Here is a 13,963-nt window from a genome sequence, read left to right as displayed (position 1 = left end):
CTTTAGGGGAGTTAATAAAGTCAGTAGAATGAATTTGGTTGATGGGACCTTGTTCGACTTTTCACAATGACTTTCTGACATTAAAAAATGCTCTCCCAATCAACAAGACGGAATCTTCTTTTTGGCTTCTTTTCACGACCAGCAGGCTCAAAAGTTCTTCCGCAAGCCAAATATGCCTCATCATCTTGGTTGTTGAACAAATCAAACCAAAGAACCAGTAATTTCCAATCCTCACAACAAGCTTTCGGATTTCATTCTTCTTTATTTGTTTTTAAAAAGGAAGCTTCATCATCTTCCACAACACCAACAGAAATACCCACTTCGGAAGAACCAGTGGTTTTTGGAGAGTTTGAATTGGGTGAGGCAAAAAAAGAAGTCATTGAAGCTGTATTTCGCTTGTTTTCAAAACACGGTGATGTTTCCAGTGCTCAATTATATCTTCGGACTTGGTACAATGAAATTATTCCTCGAGAGAAGAAATTGAAATTAAAGAAATCTAAATATGATTCATCCATTGATTGTTTACTGTATGGTTATTACGGACAGAGCTGTAAACCAAGTGGAGAGGAGCAAATTCTTAGCCATGAATTACTCACAAAATCCTCTAAATTATTCAGTGAATTATTCTTAAAGGACATTAACGATGCAGACTTGAGAGAGAATGCTCTGGAAAACTGTCCAAAAGGAGAGAATTCACTTTTGAAAAAAGTTCGTAGCAGAATTGAGAAATTGGTGCTCTCGGAGGAGGGAGAAAAAGTATTAGCAGAGAAGTTTGCCATATCGGATCGAAATGATTTGATCCAAAGACTCGAAAGATGTGATTTTATAACATCGGTCTGTTTGGCCATGATGTATTATCATGACGAAAAGATGAGAGACTTTTCCAAATCAGAATCATTCTTGCTTCGTGCATTGACTTATAAACCAGATGATGAGAGGTGTCTATTAATGTTTGCTTCATTGAACGAATTTACTGGAAATATCAAGAATGCCGAGCAAGCATATTTATTGCTTTCACATTACAATCCAAATGATCCTGATGTGTTGGGAGATATTGCTGTCTTTTACAGAAATATGATGCATGATCGAATGAAAGCCAAGAAATACTTTAATATGGCACTCAAACTGAATCCAAATCATGTAAACAATTTGAGAAATTATGCCATGTATCTCTTTGAAGAGGAGTCTAATGTGGAAGAAGCTCTTCAACTATTAGAACAAGCTATGGGAATTGTGTCTACAGATTACATGACCATGTCTAGTTATGGTATGGTGTTAATGGTTGATGCAATGAACAAGCCATCTTCGCAGGCAAATGCCATTTTCAAAAAGGCAAGAGATGTGTTGAAGCGATCCGTTCAGCTCAATCCATTCCAATCATGCACGATCATTATGAATTATGCCATCTCTGAACGTATGTGTGGAAACAAAATTGATGCCAGGAAGGCCTTTGATGTTGCTGTGAAAGCTTTTGAGGAACACGAATCCAAGACACCCAACGATTCTCATGTGGAATTATTCAATAATTATGGATCCTTTTTATTTGAAGAAGAACACTATCAAGACGCTAAAGATAAGTTCCAGAAAGCCCTCAGCCTCAATCCTAATGCCAGTGAAGTTCACACAAACCTTGCCTTGACCTATACCAAGTTGAATAATTTGGAGCAAGCAGAAAAACACTATCGTAAAGCAACGAAGGATTATGATGACACAGAAATTAATGTGGTCAAGCACAGTTTATTTAATTATGCCAAGTTTTCATGGGATCACACCAAAGATCTTGACAAGGCAAAGAATTTATTTACGCAATTGATAACGATTTGCAACCAAGAAGGAGGTGAAAAGAATGAGGACAATTCTCAATACTATGAAGAGTACAAACAATTCTTGAATGCCACCACGGGTAAGAAGAATAAATAGTGTGACTATGATCAGAGAAATTTTGTTATTCAGGCAGGCCAATAAATTATTTATTTTCTTTCAATTTTTGAATATTTCTTTGCACAAGCTCAATACATTCTTGTGCCTTCTCCATCGAGAGCTGTTCAACAAAGGAGGCAGGAGCTTGATCTTTCTGCGAGGAATCATGAGGTTGAGGAACATACGACAGAGTATTTGGATAACCTTTGAGAGTAAAAGACAAGGAAGTGCTATCTGTCTTTTTAAACGAGAGTTTGACGATTTGTCTCAATGTTCGTTTCCACAAAATAAGGCCACTACCCAGTATTTGTGGATGTGGCTTTAAACACATGATTAAATTATCTCCCAATACAATATATCTTGGTTCGTGAGTCTTTCTGGTTTGAGCAGTGAATAGAGCAATATTCTCTCCAAGAGTAGATAATTCATCAATTTTCACAACGGTGGTTGGTTCTTGTTGTGACGAGTCACCACTCATAACAGCGCTTGTATTGGAAAGGTCATCATCATCAGATCCTGAACCTTCTTCTCCCAGTGAGAACACAGGTTTTATCTTGGATTCAAGGGTGGATTTCGCCTTGTTAAGTGAGGCACCCAAACGAGGAACCTTATCCTTGTTCTCATTGACAAATTCTTCTGCCATCTTTTTACCCCATGTAATAAAACTCGAGACTTTTTGTGCCCATTCTTCAGTGTTAATTCCCGAAGTGTTCTTATTGTTAGCATTTTCAACGGTTTCATCTTTGACATATTCGATTTGATTTGAAGTCATGAATTTGATACAACCTTTGAAGCCGTCAATGGCAATGGACACATGTGAAAAAGTTGCAGTCACAAATTTCATTGCAATAACTCGCAATAAATTTTCTTCCTCTGCTAATTTTCTTCCAGTACCAAAAATGATGAAATGAGAACCTTTGGCATCTTGGAATCGTTGTAAAATAGCTTTCATCTTCTCGTCGTCATATCCAACACGAGTACCGATATGAATTGCTGTTGGTAATCGTGCATATTGGAAACTCTTCACACTTCTGCAATCAATGATAATGTACTTGACACTTGTCGTTTTTGCTCGTTGTTGCTGTCTGGTTCGATCTTTGGTGAAACAATCAACAATTTCACTTGTTGGAATTGGCAAAATTACACTTTCTTGCAATTGCTTTTTGATCATGTCAAATTTTACCTCGGCAGATGCTTGAAAGAGTGACAAGAGTTGATTTCGAGCACTGAGAGGAGTTTCCTTTTCCAAATTTTTAACTTCCAAATACAAGGAAGAAATATCACTCTTTTGAACAATTATCTGTTGTTTAGAAGTAGATGAGGAGGACAATGCATCTTTACAATATTGTCTCAGCTCATTGGTCGTTGTTAAATTAAGCAAGTTTGTTCTGTCTCTCATTAAAATTGCAATAACAAAAAAGGTAAATATCACAGGGTCTCGTTCAATAATTAAAATATCGAGGAAATATGTAAATATTTCAATAAAATTAGAGCTGGAACGTATAATCAAATCAACCAATAAAGATTTTGACCATGGAATAATTTCGTCAACAATGACTTCTAATCTATGTCTATCGAAATGAATTTGCAACTCTGGATCGTGATACTGAAGTAAAAGTCTAAACATTTGATCAAAGCAATCCAACAAGAGATGTAATTGTTCAGAGTCGGTTTTTTCTAACAATGGATTGTTCTTACTTTCAAGCGGTTTGAAATATCTGGTGAGCATGACAAAAACCATTGGATATAACTCGGAACAAGGCATTGATTCCACGTTGATACATCTAATAAATTGATAGACAAATCTTGCCATTTCTGGTCGATAACTCAAAATGTTTGGAATGACAGGTGGGACCATCATGTTGTTGGATGAAGAAGAGTTTGCCATAGCTGCTCTCTCAGCCATATACTGATGATGAAATACCAGAATTTTAAACGTCTTTTCAACAACACTTTCCGAAAGAGTAGACTTGTCTTGATCGGTCATGCTCAAATGTTCAATCAGTTGACTTTTACTAATCGGAAGTGATCCTTCTTCATGGATGGCAAAGGATTGTTCGGTCAGTTCGCTTGGTGCAGCCTTGCTTGAGAGTAATTTCTATTAATTTGATTAGAACAATTTCCAAAAAATCATCAGAATGTTTTGATTAACCGAATCATGTATGATGATGTTCACGTTTTCAACCATTAATTATCATTAATTCATTATCATGGTTATATGAAAAATCATATTGATCCGTCATGACCAAAATGATCCAAACGATGATTTCAAATTCTTACCTTCCACACAGCAACTCTCAAATCATGAGAGGGTATTTCTGAGGACGGCATGATCATGGTTTCCCGACAAAAATCTCTCAACTGCTTCTCCGACATTTGATACACATCTTGTATGGTCCATCCTTTCCATGGATCTTGTTCATCATAGAGAAGGGACATTTTTTTGTTTGTAAAATTTATCATGATAAAAACATTCGAATGATTTTGTTATTTATTTGAAGAGAAGGTTCTTCTCAAATTCTTTGTATAATTATTACAAAAAGAGCATGGAACTTTGTTGCATCAATTGTTTTTGCTTGATGTGAAATTCTTTCACTCTCTTTCGTGTGCTGTATTCTTCAATGTGTTTCTTCATCACTCGCATGAGAGTTGGTACATTCTTGTTGGAGAGCCATTCATACAAGGATGCATCTGCTGAAATTCCATGAGAATCTGTGGATCCGTTTCGTAATGGAACCTTAAAGAGTACTTGTGGTTCTATTTCCATGTGAATGAAATACGTGGCTCGAATGGTCGTTCGATCATCATTCTTATTGGAGGAATGGTTGTTGTGGCATTCGACATTTTCCAATTTCCATCCACCTGTGAAGGATTTAAAAGGACTTGTTTCTGAGACGTGAGTGAAGGAAATTCCTTCTCGAGTTCGTGTCACCTTAATGTCATATTCGAGAGTGGAAAAGAGAATGGTGGATTTCATGTGAACCATCCTCGTGTGGTCGTCTTGTTTGTGACACGTGACAGTTGCTGAATGTATTCCTTCTACGATTTGAGGATACTTTTCAAAATCTGTTAAAAAATCCAAACAATCTTTCATGTTCGTATGTTCAATGAGGATCGATTGACTCGAAGATGCCACACAGTACTTGTGTGATGTGGTTGGTATGTGAGGTAATAAGCTTTTGAGAGTTGGAAATTCGAGAATCACCTTGTTGAGCTGTTCAATGAAAGAGATCGAGTCTTGTTTCTGAATTTCGAATGGGCATGGTTCAATGCAGTATTTGTGGTTCGTTAGAGGTGTAAGTTGGTCAATTGTTTGCTCTTGTAGTGCCATGTCATTGGTTGTCTCTTTCAGCGTTTCAATAGTCTCCATCAAATTTGCTTCTTGTTGTTGACATGCTTTTGCTGGTAATGATGACACCGTTGACTCTAGTAATGACATCACACTGGATGGATGGCATGTTGTGGTCATAGTATCGGCAGTGGTGGTATTTCTCTTGTCTGCTGCCATGGTCGTATGGAGTGACATGGTTGTATGATGCATTGCCGTCTGATCTCTCTTCTTAATTTCATTCCGTGTTAACAACAATGGATGACACGATCGATGGACATGATCTTGCATTTCGCCTTGTATTGGGGATTTTGTCTCCTTCGTACTGTGATGGTGGTTGGGCAAACATGTAATTTGCGAAACAATGAAAGCCAATAGGCTTGTCCTGTAAACGTTCAAACTTGGTTAAACTTTAAACAATAAACATGTTTAAACAAAAATAAACAACATAAACATGTTCAAACTAGTTCAAACGTTTAATCTCGTTCAAACGTTTAAACGTTCAAACGAAAATTAATTTCTAAAGAATTGAAATTTCTTCCTATTTGTCACCTTTTTCATTTTGCGTTTTGTAAGGAAAGAAAATTAGTTAGCTTTCATTCGGGATATCGAAGATTTTTGGATCCAAATCATCGAAATTATAAACCATCCTGTTTGGTATCCATTTCATAATCGTGTAACAAGGTCTCTGGTATAATGAGGGGCAGAAAAAACTTCCCATCCAAACACACAACTAATTTCTCGGACCAAGGTGAATAGTAACCAAATTCGTATTTCAACATTCCTAACAGCAGTCAAATAATCTTTGACATCATTGACCTGAGTTTCAATGTCAACAATTAATCGCATTCTTGAAAATTATTGATATGAATAGTTCTTAGACTTTAGGGGTTTAGTAAGGTAATGAAAGGCTGTGAATGAAACAATTGAGAGTGGTATTGATGAACACAAAAACTCAGAGCAAAATGATGTTCAGTGATGAACAACAGAATAAGAGCGAGAGAGAGAAGAATTTTTCTTTATCACCCGTTCGTTGTTATTGGTTTTGATTATCAGGATGACATTTATCACGAATCGGAATAATTATGGCTAAAGGGAAAGAATATCATTATTGTTTCAAGAAATGTATTATTGGGAGAAGATGGCAAAATAGAGATCTCATGCCGATGCTTCTTTGCGCATTAAACACATCATTGAGCAACGTGTCATAATTACTACGCCACCAGAAGTGTTAGTGGCAATGTTGTTGTGTGTTTTTCATTTTTTTAAATTAAATTAAATTTATTTGTGATTCTCGTGTTTTCTGTTCACAAATGTTTAAACAGTTCAAACATGAACAAACATAATAAACTTTATAAACAAGTTCAAACAATTTAAAACTTGTTCAAACTTGTTTAAACATGAACAAAATAAACAATGCAAGTTTAAACGTTCACAGGACAAGCTTAATGACATGATGTTGCAAAGGTCGCAATGGAATTGTTGTTTTTTCTTCAAGACTTGGATCTTTGCTCAATCCTTGAGGTACGCTAATGGACACACTTCTACAGGAGAAGGGGCATCCCATCAACTGCACTAGAGATGTTTCGTTTCATGATGTCCTTATTAAGCGTTTGGATTAAAAATGGTACTGAATATGTGTGAATGGAAATGATGACGAACTAATTTAGAAATACAAATCTCTCTCCACAGTTTGTTTAAATTATTCCATTTCAAGTCTGAACAAACGCAGAGTTTGAGTTTGTGAATTTTTATCATCCTTGATAGTGAGAATGTGCGTTAGGTTTCAATCGTTGGACATTAATGCTCGTGACATCTTATTGGCACACTCAAGCTTGTATTGAAACCACCAAATGTAGAGAGTTTTTTGATATTCATCCATTTTCTTTGGATTTTCATAAAAGTGTTTGATTAAATTGATCAAATCTGGATGATTCACATAGGGATGTTTCGAAATGTCGATGATTTTCAAAGGATGATCTTTGGGTAACCCGCTAAAGGATTCCAATTCTTCTGGAATTGGAATGGCTCCATTCTCGAGGGCTTCCCACTTGATTTAAGAAAATGAGAATCGAATTCAAAATTTTCACACATGAAAAAGATGTCACATGATTCATGACAATTACAGAATTAGTCATCGTATACTTACCACTCTGAATTGATCTGGATTATTTCCGGCAGGACACAATATTAGAGCAGAATTTAACATTTGGAGAGAATAATCGACCTTGCTTCCCTTATTGAAACCATCCGTGAATGAAATGTCACAAATTTCTTTCAAGACCTGGTTGCCATTTTCTTCGAATAGAATCTTATTCATTCGCGCAATGAGAAAACCAGATCGAATTCGACGCTGACCTCTGAAATAGCAAAATTTACCTCGTTTCGAAGCAGGAACGAGTGAAGCATACTGATATTCAATAATACTATTCATTAATTTTTCATTGTTTTGAATAAGAGGAGGAAGTCGGGGAATATGAGATTGCGAAACATAGGGATAACATGTAAAGAGGGGAAAGAAGTGAATATTTTGCAAAGTGGCGTTCAATGTGGTGAGTGCATGATTCCAATAATTTCTAAAAACAAAGTCATAATTTTCATAATTTTCTTTTTTGAGAACTATTACTTGTTCGTCTAACATTGACATGTAATTTCGGTGTTTTTCACGATTTCGGTCAGTGACGCATGACATGTGTGTGAGTAGCGTTAAACTTACCTCCAAGTAACCATTTCACGACCTTTGTATGAGGATACAACACTCCTAATTTTTCCAACACTGCATGTTTGAAATTATTGTTATATCCAGGAATTGGCTCACCTTCATCCTTATGCACCAATATTAAATAATTCGTTTTCTTCAATTCCTCAGTTTCATTCACCTTGTGGCAAATCATTTCTTGAGGTTCCTTTCCTTCATATTTCTTAAACAAGATGCGATGAGAAATAACTCCACTCGAAGGTAATTTGAGTATTGTTTCAATTTCACATGAAGGAGTAAATGTAGTGACAATACAAACATTCCCGTCATGGGAGAAGGTCTCTGTAGGAATTAATTGATTAGTAACATATAATTCTTGTTCACGTGGTGTCAAAGTGGGTGTCACAGAAAGCGCTGAACGTGCCATCATTGGTGTGTAGTTTTCTGCGGAGCTTTCTGAAGGTCGACCTTTCGTACGATTGTGTGCCAATTGAAAACACACAATAAAAGTCACTGCCAATACAACGAGGATTTTCCAAAATTTAAAATTGGGTGGCGACGACGACCATGAGTAACCTTGCTGAGGTGTTGTTGTTGTTGTTGTATTGGAACTGATCGTCATGTTTTTTTCGTTTGGATTTGGCGCTCGTGAATACAAACTCACAAGAAAAACGAGACAGAACTCAAGGATTCGAATCATTCACAACAACATGCGTAACACACAAAGAATGTTCCTTCGGAGTTACCCTTCCATTGTACCACTTGGATCCTCTCACAAGTCACTTGTCGCATTCAGATCAAACCCTCTTCTTAAAAGTCACATCCGTTTTTAACACTCTCCAACCAATGAAACCAATCGTAAGGCCAGAATTGGCATTCATCACATTCATTCCGTACAGAACATCTGCTACTTGTGCGAAACATTCATCAACATGACTTGAAAAGTGGTCATGTCCTTCATAGCGTGAAAGGCAAACTCTCTTTTCTCGAAGGCAAATTTTTATATTCGAAGGAGTACTTTCGAATGTTTCCTCTTCTACTTGTTGATATTTGTTGTTCTTTGTAGAAATAGTATTACTATTATTATCATTACCACTACTACTACTACGATTTGTTGTATTCATGATGGTTGTACTGTTTACCGAGGAACTACATTGTGCAGAACTCTTATTCGAATATTTCGTACTATACATTCGATATTGAAAGATCATGTAGAAAAAACTCAAAATTTCTCTCATGAGCCAAACCATGCAAGCAAAGTATGCCTTATTTTGATCCTTCTCAGAAACATTCAAATTCTTAATTTCCTTCTTTAAAAACGAAGGAAAGAAAATGTGAGCGACATGTTCCTTGTTACTGTATAAGGACTCGAAAAATATTTCGGCAAAACTGAACTTGTTGAGAGGCACACGTTTAGGAGAGGTTTTGTAAAGACGGTAAGCTCCTCGAATGGGACCTGTCACATATTTTCGAAAATGTTCTAAATGATGTAATTCTCGAGAGACAATGTCAGAATCTTGATCGATGGAAAATTTGGCACTATGAAGCACTCGATACTCTTGAAGAGGATCCAATGGAAGAAATTTCAATTGTCTTGAACTCTCTTGCAAGTTGTGTAATTTTGCTTCACAATTTTCTCCAAACAGAGCCACTGGTTCTAGTTTGACATTTCCAAAATTGGAGTCACACATCACATGATCGTCGTAACTGGGTAATAAAATTGGGAATTTGGTGTATTCACCACCAAGCTTGGCAAAATGAAAGGATCGTTTCAGACTTTTCTCAAAATTTAAAAACAATCTCGAGATGGAAGAATTAAATAAATATTTTTCCCAAACACTGAAAAACCATTCTTTGGAGACCATTGCAAAATTATGAATTAATTCAAAATATGAAATAAATTGAAAAACATTTCCGACGAGAACGTCCATCGGGAAATCTTTGAAATAATTTTTAAGAGGAGAATCCTTCTTGTTGGTCACAGTCGATGGAGCAACGTTTTTGGTGAGCAGTAACTCTCTCATCAATCGTTTTAATATTCGTTTGGAATTTGCATCATATTGAAGCTGACTTTTATCGGAGATGGCGGAATAGTTTGATGATTTGGATTTTGAATTTTTCAGCATTTTTTTAAAAAGTGAAATCCAACACATCTTAAATTCTATCACAATCTGTCCTTTCAACGAAAGGGTCAGACCTAGAATTATTCTTGGAAAGTTAACAGTTATGTGAAAAGAATCTGTGCTTGAACAAACGTTTAGATCAAATATTTACAAGTTGTTGAATAATATTATGGGAATATATGAGATAAACCAGTGGGATATTATCGCTCTCAAAAAACTGTGGAGGTGTAAGTTCAATGACTCGTCATATGCTTGGTTCTCTGTTTGAGCATGTGGGAAAATACAGAGGGATAGCCATACGCCACAATAAATCCAAAGAAAAATAAAACTAAAATCTTCTTGTAGAGAGGATATGGATTCGAGGAAGATTGAGATGGTAATTTCTTCTTTCTCGTGATTTCAGAATTATTCACGCCATGATGCTCAGGTGCTACTGTTGCTGACATTTCGTTGGTTTGTGGTAACGTGCTAATAGACTCGCTTCGTAACCATTTAGAAAAAACAACACGCAGCACCAATCCAATTTCACTTAACATTCCCACAGGGTATAAAATCAAGAATGCATTGTACCTTAAAAATTTCAGAATTTTCACAAGCTTGGCTGCCTTGGGCTCTTTTTCCAATTCCCATGTTTGGCTGATATAATGTGAATATCGAATAATATCTGCCAACGCCCACGACACTTGTAGAGTGAACATCATGATATCCGTCATTAAATCATTATTGGGTAAATCATCTCCAATAAAGTATGTAATAAACATTCTGCCAAGTGTTTGCCCTAGCGTTGTTGAGAGAGATGAATTTGGAGTTATCCCTGTAATGACATGAACTGACTCTAATAATTGCAGTGTTTGAATGGTTTTCAGAAATTTTCCATTGAACGTCCACAAGGAGGGCTTTTTTGCCGATAATCGCTCTATTACTTGTTTGTTTGTAAATTTTAATCGACAGCCATGCTTTTCTATTAGAGGTCTAACAGTTCTTAACAGTAATAAATTAATCCACTCGATCGCTTGTAATGCATTGTAAACGGTAATATATTGTTTGGATGTTATTACGGCCATCGTGATGATGATGGTATTATCGTTTAAATGATAGAATTTGAGAGAATCAATTGATCCGATCTGACTTTAAAAATTGACCTAATAAAATGTATGGATATGAATTTGTATCAACAGCAGTGATGACAACGATTGTATGGAAATTGACTTGAAAATATTTTTTTTGGTTTTTTTAAAAACAAATACGAAAGAGCCAGAGTCTCTACAAGTTTGTTTATTTGAAATCCTTTGCAATTAGCTCAAACATTGGATCCACACAGCGGAGAGTGACCGATTGGTTAGTAAGAAGAGAAACTGCTGGAAATAGAGTTCCAGTAATATTTCTGAAACATTCTCCAACAAATTTTCCATTAATGTACCAAGACAGAGTAGATCCAATATTGTTTTTGGGATCAATCGCATCTTCAAAAGCTTTGAGATAGTACTTGATACGACCTTTCACAATGTCACCTTCATTAAAAGGTACATTATTCCACTGAACTACTGGATCGCACGTGAATGGTTGTTTGTGTTTGAGATGTGTATTTGAATAGAAATGTAGATTGTCACCATTTCCACCTGCATATCCAAATCCAGCATGTCTATCATATCCTATTAGATTGGTAGGAGTAGATTCCTTGTAAGGGAAGGCCTCTGTTTCAAGGCCGACAACAATCCACCACCCATTCGCGTTTGACTTGTCGAATTTTTCAATCTTAACTTCAAATTCATAGATTGCTACATCATCCGTAATGATATCTACTTCTCCATTTTCAAGATCACTTGCAGAAATAAGTGGAAGAGTCATGTATCCGTTTTTACGTTTTTCCAATTCTGTTGGAATTCGAATTGGCAAATTTGTTCTCACAGTTTGCCAATGATATGTAATGTTGTCTTCACGATAAATCGTTGCATTATTGTTCTTAAATTTGATGTTATTTCCTCTCTCACAAGTATCCCAGCATAATTTCAGAGCCCAATTCACAAAGAATCGATAATATGTTTTCCATGATCTGTAATATCCGCCAGGTGGCTTCTCACACGCGTTCATAAATTTGGATTTGATTTCATGAAGCGCAGTGCTAGAGAAAAATCTGGGATATCTCTCTGATGATTTTGAATTGGTCATGTTCTGATATTTTCTTTTCAGGTAGTAACTGTAAACGTTCATACAGAGCTCCTTCCATAACATTTCATTTCTTGCAAACTCTCGATCAAATTCTTTGCATACCAAGCCAATACCTAAAGCAAGTTCTTTGTGTGTGAGAAATGAAAAAATCTGATAGTATAAATCGGGAATGAGGCGAATAATTTGCTTCTTAATTCTTGGTGTAGTGGCTGTATTGTTTGAAAAATGAGTGGGCGAAGCAAAATGGAATGGAGTTGCGAAATTCATTGGATCGACCATATTTACAGGGAATCCTCTATGTACAGGAAGAAGTGACGTTGGAGTGGCTCTCAAGACTGGAGATGATGGAGCGTGTGAGATGAGTTTGTTTGTGAGTGCTTTCTTTGTGGGAGTCGAAAATGGTGCAGTGTCTAACGAAGTCGTGGTGTTAGTTCCAACTGGAACGTTTTCATTGAGGTTGTTGGCATTGTTTGCATGCATGTTGTTGGATGCCAAATATTGTTGAGTATTGTGAGGTACGGTTGAGGAAGAAGAAGAGGAAGCCACTTGAGGAGGTCCCACCACAGCGGCCATTTCTTCAGGATTATACGGTTGTGAAGAGGAGACCCGTTCTCGATTCATTTGTGTCGTACTTCTAGAATTAGCACTGCTGTTGGTGACACCGTTACTACCCGTAAATGAAGGAAGAGCGTGAGAATAGACATGATAGGCTTTTGGTTGGGAGGAATCTAAATTACTCAACAATACTCTCTCCAAACTAATAGGAGGTCTGAATGGCTCTGTTGGTGGTACAAAACAAAAAACATCATTATTAATAATTTGATCGGTGCTGTCAATTTCAGTACCTCTAAGCGAGAAGAGTTTTGGCAGCAATCCATCGCTTTCTTTTTCACTTCTTGCACTTCCAGCCCCAACCTGATCCGTGGTTGATGCATTATTGAGAGAGCCATCCTTGTTGCCACTTAACGTGAGAGAATATCTAAATTTTGCAGAAACCATGGCTATTAAATCCTCAAACGAGGTATGAACTGGATCGAATGAAATCATCTTTCCGTATTGTAGTGTACCATTCGGAAATACATGAATGCGTACCATTGGTCTGCCAACAATATAATTGTCTTGATTCAAACATTGAAGAAGGTGTTCATCGTTAGAGTGATGGTGATGAGGATGATGATGGTGGTGAGGGTGGGGATGATGTGCAGAAGCATGGTGATAACTTGAATGGTATGGCTTGCCATGAAAACTGGTCATGTTTGCGGCGATTTGTGGAGGAGAATGCAGTAGGGTAGAAAATGACCCATCAAGCTCATGGGCAGGAAACAGTTCGTCGTGATCTAAAACACCAACATTAGGTGCATGATGTCTGTGGTGATGATGATGATCCGCAGCAGAAGCCGAGTCCAATAAGAAAGAACCTGGCTCGGCCATTGGTTCCTGTTGATTGTTGGTGCCGTTGTAGTAGAATGGAGAGGAGGTGGTACTGTCCAAATCATAACCGTGATGATGTTGGGTTTCGGAGGTGGTTGTTGAGAGCAATGATGTAGATGATTGAGCAAGGGTGTTGTCTCTCTGCTGGCTGTTATTGCTGTTATCACGGCTAGAACTGGGGAAGAGCATCCGACTATTGGTCGGATTATTCGTGTTGTTTTCAATCATTAATTTGATGTTCTAATGTAATCCGTGTGTGTGTGGGTTGATGATGAAAGTTTAGATAAAATCAAT

At 36.9% G+C, this 13,963-nt stretch overlaps 7 protein-coding genes across 7 annotated transcripts; 1 reads left to right on the top strand and 6 right to left on the bottom strand.

The window, feature by feature from the left end:
• Positions 1-87: 87 nt before the first annotated feature.
• Positions 88-1,920, top strand: C9374_011173 (uncharacterized protein; the record flags this gene model as incomplete). Its single annotated transcript, XM_044686799.1, has 1 exon — positions 88-1,920. One exon carries the CDS (start codon positions 88-90, stop codon positions 1,918-1,920), a length of 1,833 nt encoding a protein of 610 aa, XP_044543268.1.
• A 46-nt stretch (positions 1,921-1,966) lies between these two features.
• C9374_011172 (uncharacterized protein) lies at positions 1,967-4,359 on the bottom strand (the record flags this gene model as incomplete). The annotated part of the gene is made up of 2 exons (XM_044686798.1): positions 1,967-4,018; positions 4,201-4,359. The coding sequence occupies 2 exons, from the start codon at positions 4,357-4,359 to the stop codon at positions 1,967-1,969; spliced, it is 2,211 nt and encodes a 736-aa protein (XP_044543267.1).
• Positions 4,360-4,453: 94 nt separating this feature from the next.
• On the bottom strand, positions 4,454-5,539 carry C9374_011171 (uncharacterized protein; the record flags this gene model as incomplete). The annotated part of the gene is made up of 1 exon (XM_044686797.1): positions 4,454-5,539. One exon carries the CDS (start codon positions 5,537-5,539, stop codon positions 4,454-4,456), a length of 1,086 nt encoding a protein of 361 aa, XP_044543266.1.
• A 1,495-nt stretch (positions 5,540-7,034) lies between these two features.
• C9374_011170 (uncharacterized protein) lies at positions 7,035-8,568 on the bottom strand (the record flags this gene model as incomplete). The annotated part of the gene is made up of 3 exons (XM_044686796.1): positions 7,035-7,298; positions 7,398-7,882; positions 7,965-8,568. The coding sequence occupies 3 exons, from the start codon at positions 8,566-8,568 to the stop codon at positions 7,035-7,037; spliced, it is 1,353 nt and encodes a 450-aa protein (XP_044543265.1).
• A 175-nt stretch (positions 8,569-8,743) lies between these two features.
• C9374_011169 (uncharacterized protein) lies at positions 8,744-10,072 on the bottom strand (the record flags this gene model as incomplete). The annotated part of the gene is made up of 1 exon (XM_044686795.1): positions 8,744-10,072. The coding sequence occupies one exon, from the start codon at positions 10,070-10,072 to the stop codon at positions 8,744-8,746; it is 1,329 nt and encodes a 442-aa protein (XP_044543264.1).
• Positions 10,073-10,302: 230 nt separating this feature from the next.
• Positions 10,303-11,133, bottom strand: C9374_011168 (uncharacterized protein; the record flags this gene model as incomplete). Its single annotated transcript, XM_044686793.1, has 1 exon — positions 10,303-11,133. The coding sequence occupies one exon, from the start codon at positions 11,131-11,133 to the stop codon at positions 10,303-10,305; it is 831 nt and encodes a 276-aa protein (XP_044543263.1).
• Positions 11,134-11,344: 211 nt separating this feature from the next.
• On the bottom strand, positions 11,345-13,858 carry C9374_011167 (uncharacterized protein; the record flags this gene model as incomplete). The annotated part of the gene is made up of 1 exon (XM_044686792.1): positions 11,345-13,858. One exon carries the CDS (start codon positions 13,856-13,858, stop codon positions 11,345-11,347), a length of 2,514 nt encoding a protein of 837 aa, XP_044543262.1.
• Between the last annotated feature and the right edge of the window lie 105 nt (positions 13,859-13,963).

Source organism: Naegleria lovaniensis (assembly GCF_003324165.1).
Source record: "Naegleria lovaniensis strain ATCC 30569 chromosome Unknown tig048, whole genome shotgun sequence".
In the NCBI taxonomy this organism is placed as follows: domain Eukaryota; phylum Heterolobosea; class Eutetramitea; order Acrasida; family Naegleriidae; genus Naegleria; species Naegleria lovaniensis.
This window is presented reverse-complemented; position numbering and strand designations above follow the sequence as displayed.